We start from the raw sequence: 7,233 nt of genomic DNA, 5'->3' as shown, positions 1-7,233 counted from the left end.
TGAGTGGGGTTAAGGAAAATGAGAGATCTTAGAATAACCTTAACCACCTCGTGGTCGTCCCACTTCTTGCTCCCGAGGTTGCGCACTTGGTTCACCAAGGTTTTGAGCCTGTTGTACATATCTTGTGGCTCCTCCCCTTGGCGAAGACGGAAGCGACCGAGCTCCCCCTCGATCGTTTCCCGCTTGGTGATCTTGGTGAGTTCATCACCCTCGTGCGCGGTCTTGAGTAGGTCCCAAATCTCTTTCGCACTCTTCAACCCTTGCACCTTGTTATATTCCTCTCTACTTAGAGAGCCGAGGAGTATGGTTGTGGCTTGGGAGTTGAAGTGCTCGATTTGGGCCACCTCATCCTCATCATAATCTTCATCCCCTACGGATGGTACCTGTGCACCAAACTCTACAACATCCCATATACTTTTGTGGAGCGAGGTTAGATGAAATCGCATTAAATCACTCCACCTAGCGTAATCTTCACCATCAAAAGTTGGTGGTTTGCCTAATGGGACGGAAAGTAAAGGTGTATGTTTAGAAATGCGAGGGTAGCGTAGGGGAATATTACTATACTTCTTGTGCTCTTGGCGCTTAGAAGTGACGGATGCCGCGTCGGAGCCGGAGGTGGATGTTGATGAAGAATCGGTCTCGTAGTAGACCACCTTCCTCATCCTCTTCTTCTTGTCCCCACTCCGATGCGGCTTGTGGGAAGAAGATTTCTCCTTCTTCTCTTTGTGGTGAGAAGAGGATTTCTTCTCCTTCCCTTTGGAGTGTGAAGAAGACTTCTTCCCTTTGGAGGAGTCCTTCTTCTTCTCCTTCCTCTTGGTGCGGGACTCTTCCGATGAAGTGCTCCCGTGACTCGTAGTGGCTTGTCGCCGGTCTCCATCTCCCTCTTGGTGTGATCTCCCGACATCACTTCGAGCGGTTAGGCTCTAATGAAGCACCGGGCTCTGATACCAATTGAAAGTCGCCTAGAGGGGCGGTGAATAGGGCGAAACTGAAATTTACACAATTAATCACAACTACAAGCCGGGTTAGCATTAGAAATAATAATGAGTCCGAGAGAGAGGGCGTAAAACAAATCGCAAGCGAATGAAGAGTGTGACACGCGGATTTGTTTTACCGAGGTTCGGTTCTTGCAAACCTACTCCCCGTTGAGGAGGCCACAAAGGCCGGGTCTCTTTCAACCCTTACCCTCTCTCAAACGGTCCCTCGGATCGAGTGAGCTTTTCTTCTCAATCACTTGGAACACAAAGTTCCCACAAGGACCACCACAAGATTGGTGTCTCTTGCCTCAATTACAAGTGAGTTTGATCGCAATGAAGAATCAAAGAAGGAAGAAAGCAATCCAAGCGCAAGAGCTCGAAAGAACACAAGCAAATCTCTCTCACTAATCACTAGGGCGTTGTGTGGAGTTTGGAGAGGATTTTATCACTTTGGCGTGTCTAGAATTGAATGCTAGAGCTCTTGTAAGTAGTTGAAGTGGGAAAACTTGGATGCAATGAATGGTGGGTGGTTGGGGGTATTTATAGCCCCAACCACCAAACTAGCCGTTTGGTGGGGCTGTCTGTCGAATGGTGCACCGGACAGTCCGGTGTACACCGGACATGTCCGGTGCGACAGCCACGTCACCAAGAGCCGTTGGGTCCGACCGTTGGAGCTCTGTCTTCTGGGCCCGCCTGGATGTCCGGTGGCGCACCGAACATGTACTGTAGAGTGTCCGGTGCGCCGTCGCGCGCGTGCCTGACTTCTGCGCGCTTCTGGCGCGCATTAAATGCGCCTGCAGGTGACCGTTGGCGCGAAGTAGCCGTTGCTCCGCAGTTACACCGGACAGTCCGGTGTACGCCGGACATGTCCGGTGAATTATAGCGGAGCAGCCGTTACAAATTTCCGAGGCTGCCAAGTTCCGGAGCCGCGTCTTCTTGGAGCACCGGACAGTCCGGTGATTTATAGCGCGCCGGCTCTGAGAAATCCCGAGGCTGAGGAGTTCAGCGTGAAGTCCCCTGGTGCACCGGACACTGTCCGGTGGCACACCGGACAGTGCGGTGCGCCAGACCAGGGAGCCTTTCGGGATGCCTTTAGCTCTCTATTTAGAACCCAACTTTGGTCTTTTTAATTGGCTTGTTGTGAACCTTTGGCACCTGTATAACTTATACACTGGAGCAAACTAGTTAGTCCAATTATTTGTGTTGGGCAATTCAACCACCAAAATTATTTAGGAAATAGGTGTAAGCCTAATTCCCTTTCACTGAGAAGCCCCATTTGTTGCCAATGTTTTGACGTAGTTATTTTAGTGCCCAATTTATGTAACAAAAAATCAAGTGTATGAGTTTTTTTTCTAATACATGCGTCACATTCTTTATTTCCTCCATTATAATTTTAATCTGATTATCGAAAGAAATTTAATAGATTGAATATCGGCTAATGACGTGGTGTTACTTACAATGGGGAGCTGATGCAGCAAGGCTGATAGTGAATCGTACTTTACTTTCCTCTTTGACGACCTTCTAGTGGTGATCTACCTTGAAATGCGAGAGCTACCACTTTTTCGCCACCTTCCATATCTAAGCCTGTTGTCGTTGGAATTCCTCATCCATCCTTTTTATATGGTCTTCTAATTTCTCATCCTCAGCGGTCAGCGAGTTAGTCAGCCTTGTGTTGATGTCTTGGGCAACGTTGTTGTGATCTTTGGGATCGGCCACTACGTGCGATTTGATAGGTCTAATTTAATAGATCTAATCTAATGGATAGGATTTGTAGACCCGATTTTTGTCCCCAGCGGAGTTGGCAAAAAGTGTGTTGGCATTGATTTAGTCACCAAACACTATAATGAACCGACTGCGGTACTTGGCACCTTTAGATGATGTAGGCATTGGTCACCCATTCTGAAATGTTGTGAATCAAGAACAAGGCAACACAATTGTTAATTATTAGGGACATTCGTCTTCTGAAGAATTATCTTCCTGAGGATATAATGCTCATCAGACGAAGGTCATGAAGGACATACCTTCATCATTTTAATGTGTGAACAGGAATGCAAAGGGACAAAGATAATAGCTGCATCTCGTTAATTCATTCATATTTGCATTCTTGAAAACATGTATGAATATTAACATAATTCATATTACATTGATACCTTCGGCTTGTTCGAAGGTGAAGACGTGAGAGAGTAATTACAATTTAGCGTGAACAATACGATGTTACTGTTCATCTATTTATTGGCACGTGACGCAGCCCGGGTGAAATTACATTCATGACCCTCAACATTTATCTACAGACAACCTGGATTGCTAAGGTCTATCTGGTCTTTTCTTCTTCTGCTTGACTTGAACCGAATCTGATGGTAGCTTTGGCGTTTGGCAATGTTGCTTCTACGCAAGGTCTTCGTTTTGAGAATCTTGAGCAGAGGAAGGGAAGACTTCTGTATCATTTTGCCGAAGGTGTTTTTGTCTTGAGAACCTTTGGTGGGGAAGAAGACCCCCAACAGTAGGGTCGAATAAAGTTGAAGATCTTTAGAGCATTGAATCACCTCTATGATGACCGCCACCTATTTGAGACCAAACAATAACGAACCCTAGGGCCTTCTCATGATGAGCAATACCTTAGGTTCGGCTCCGCAAGGTGAACGTTGGTGGCGGTCCGTGACGGGTCACCGGGTCGCCTAGCAGTGCTCGCGGCGACGGTGCAGATGGTCCGCGACTATGGGCCGAACGGTCGGCATCCTAGCGATAGGAGTGGCGCCTTCCTTGCGTGTTGTCCGGACGATCCACACTGGCTCAGGGTCATCTTCTTCTCCTCGTGGGACCTAGATCCTGCCCCTGGGGAAGAGGCCTTATGGTGCTCCGGGTCAGCAGGTCACCTGGAGCGTCTCCAAACGACGTAGAGTCACCTAGAAATTAATAGATCAATTCAAAGAAGATATCTTGAGTGAAGTAGACGAAGTAGACCTTGCCCTTCAGAAGGGGTAAGGTCCTAGGATCTTCCTGGGATCGGCAAGCCACCCCAGGACTATCTAAACGACGTAGAGTCGAATAGGGGTGGAGGTGGATATACGAAAGACTACAACTAAAGCTACGTTACATCTACTCCTAGGGCAAGAAAAATAAATAAAGTCGATAGGTTCGATTGGAATGTGTTCAGGGTTCTCAATCGGCCGTACCCCTTCATATATATATATAGAGCAGGTTTGGACCCGTTTTTAGGCAATAGCTAACAAATCACACGTGATGGATAACCATACTCGGGTTAAGGATAATCGTCCGATTTAATCTGATCGCGAGGGCGCGGACTGTCTGGGCCCTAGGGCCAGACCGTCCGTCACTTTTGGTGTTCAGCAACCTTGTTCGGTTATTCCTACATCACATAGATTGAATGAGATTGAAAAAAAATATTAGAGATTTTAACTTGCTATAGATATAAACCCATCCAATTGCCTCCAATGCACATGGATTGAGATGAAAACAAAAGCGGGAAATGCTTATACCTTGTACTGTACTGTACTGATACTATATACATACGTACACATGAACATGCTCTCTACTCTAGTAGTTCCTTCCGAGCTAAAAAGGTCAGCAGGGTCCACCAGCGTCCAGCTCTGGGGGCAACGCTCTCCAACCCAAAGCCATACCTATCAGACAGACTTGAAACGCATCCAGCTCAAGGCATGGTGGTACTGGTACCATCAGCCATCCAGGATCCGGTTAGCTTCTGCGAAAACACGGCGACGCCGCGCCGATCTGGGTCCTACGGCCTTCTTGTTGACAATGGCAGGCATGGGTGTCCGGAACAGTGCGGCTCCTTCGTTCTCCTTCTCCTGCTGCTTCGCCTTCGTGCGTCGATCCATCTCAGACCTCTTCAGCCGCCGCGTGCTCCTCCGCTCCTTGGTCTTCCGGGCGTCAGTCCCAAGCTTCGCCTTGTTTTCGCTGTTCCTCCCCACTCCCGGTCCCAGATTGGCTGCATGAACCAAAAGTTCGGCTTGTTGGCAAACTTCTGGTAAATACACCATGAAGCCTGCTTGAGCATGCTTACCGTCGTCCTGGCACATCAAACTTCTCTCCAGCTGCAGTGGGCCGTGGTTCAGGAAGCTCTCGCTCGCCTTCCGATCTGCCTCAAGGGTCGCCTCCGGGTCACCGTCGTCCCTCATCTCCAGATTGGCTGCATCAATAAGAAGTTTAATTTAGCTTCTTGTCCAGTTTTTTTTTACTGCAGCTTTAACGATGAATCATCAATGGATCCCAAATTAATATTTTCAGTTTTTTGTCAGGCAATGTGCTTCCAGCGAATTTCGTCAGAACATGTGTTGGATTTGCAATACTTACATTGGCTACATTTTGTGTTGTTCTTGTTGTAAAGGGTTACTCTGCATGTGACATAACTACTGAATACGATGAGGATTTATCTTTGAACTTCCCCGTCCGATTCATTGACCTCTCGGAACCAACCAGGAAATCCAGTTTTTAGGCAGAAACTGTGTTAATTTAAATGCTGTTACTGAGATTAAGTACTAAGGCCGAAGCGATCACATCATGCTATTTGTTGGCATGCCAACTAGGATCTTGAGTAACGCTTACCAGCGAGATGGTCGCAGGGCCAGATTGCAGCGTATTGCTGCTGCCTGCGCTGGGACGTCTCGTAGCTCTCCAGCTGCAGCGTTCTCTGGTTCACGAAGCTCTCGCCCGCCTTCAAGTCGGCTTCAAGCGTCGCCTCCGGGTCACTGTCCCTCATCTCAAGATTGGCTGCATAATAAGAGTTAGCGGTTCATAAATGACCAGTACTGTGCAACTATATTTTTGTGCTGCATGAAACCATATGTAGTTTTTTTTTCATCACACGATCTGTGCTTCTAGACGAGAATAGTTCGAAAATGCGTTCACGTCATTGAAGCTGATGCACTCTTAATATGGAACTTCGTTGGTTCTGAAACAAAACCACACGAGATTAACCTAAGCCACAGCCCTGTCCAAATTCATTGATGTATCCTGACCAAGACCAACTACATATCCGTAGACGGCAGACCAGTTCACCAGGCTAATTTGAAACAGACACGCGATGAATAATCCTTCCCAGAATCGCTGAACAAGATCTGCGCGTAATCTGCTAGAGACTAGTGAAGTCTAATTTCTGTTTGGTTTGTTCGACAACACAAACGGCAGGTCCAGTTAACCTACTCAAGATTTCCGTCCAGATTCATCGACCTCTAATAAGGTTCATCCAGGAGGGCTGAACTTGAGCAATGCTGCTTACGTACCGTCGAGACGGTCGTGAGGCCAGACGAAGTAGCCCCAGTCCCACCTCTCGAAGTCATACCGGGGCCGCCGGAGCTTCACCAGCGGCTCCCGCACGGCGGCGGCAAACCCGAACCCGGGGCCCCTGCAGAGTGCACAGCCAAGAATTCAGCGTCGTGGGAGGAAAAAGGGCGAGACGAACACGGATCCAGAGGGCATGCAAAGCCAAGAAAGAAGAGAGCCAGCCATCGGAACAAGCATCCATGGACGGCAAGTCGGCAATAGGAAGAAGTCAGCAGCAAAGAAAGAACCGTCCACGGATTGGAGTTGGAGCAGCAGGGGGAATCAAGAACGGTGAATCAGGTTGCTGGTGATGCTTTCTCCTACCTACCTGGGAATGGGGACCCCCCGGTCCGTCTCGATCTCCGTTCTCAACCAGAAGCCGCCGCTGCGGTGCTGTCGCCCAGTTGTCCACCCCTCTGTGTCCGCCACCGTCTCCATGGCCGTCGCCGTCGTTCCTCCCCCTCTCTGTCTCGTCCACCGACTCCACTCGCGCTGTGGCGTTCGTTCTGTTGTGCGCGCTGGCTTCTTGCGTGTGTGGGTCTGGGAAACGGATCGAGCGAAGCGGGGCATTGACTGTTTTTATAGGCAGGGAGGACGCGCGAAGAAGCAGAACAGAGCAGGGGATGTACCATTTGCCATGTAGGGAGGGAAAAGTTCGTTATAGGAAGGAGTAACCGTTGCGATGAGACCTGGCCGGTCTCTTTCTGATCACATCCCTCGTGTGGCCTAAGCCTACCTGCAACGGTTCCTCTAAATATTTTCTTCTATACTTTACTATGCAGCCATATCATCTAGATTTCACCCCCTATTTTTTCCCTTTCCGCAACGGTTCCCCTAAATTCTTTCACTATACCCCACTATAAGTATAAAATATTATTTTTATACTTATTCATCATCCAACATCATTTATTCTCTAACTAACAAATAATGGCGTGCACAAATTTCGAGGCAAGAG

At 48.4% G+C, this 7,233-nt stretch overlaps 1 protein-coding gene across 1 annotated transcript; it reads right to left on the bottom strand.

Moving 5' to 3' along the window:
* Nucleotides 1–4,425: 4,425 nt before the first annotated feature.
* Nucleotides 4,426–6,987, bottom strand: LOC103637714 (uncharacterized). Its single transcript, XM_008660445.2, has 5 exons — nt 6,607–6,987; nt 6,239–6,360; nt 5,562–5,726; nt 5,020–5,145; nt 4,426–4,944 (listed from the first exon to the last, which is right to left on the bottom strand). The coding sequence occupies exons 1-5, from the start codon at nt 6,846–6,848 to the stop codon at nt 4,673–4,675; spliced, it is 927 nt and encodes a 308-aa protein (XP_008658667.1). The 5' UTR covers nt 6,849–6,987; the 3' UTR covers nt 4,426–4,672.
* Nucleotides 6,988–7,233: the final 246 nt, after the last annotated feature.

The sequence above is a fragment of the Zea mays genome, chromosome 1 (genome assembly GCF_902167145.1).
Source record: "Zea mays cultivar B73 chromosome 1, Zm-B73-REFERENCE-NAM-5.0, whole genome shotgun sequence".
NCBI classification, from domain to species: domain Eukaryota; kingdom Viridiplantae; phylum Streptophyta; class Magnoliopsida; order Poales; family Poaceae; genus Zea; species Zea mays.
The sequence above is the reverse complement of the archived record's forward strand: the minus strand, read 5'-3'. Positions and strand labels throughout refer to the sequence as shown.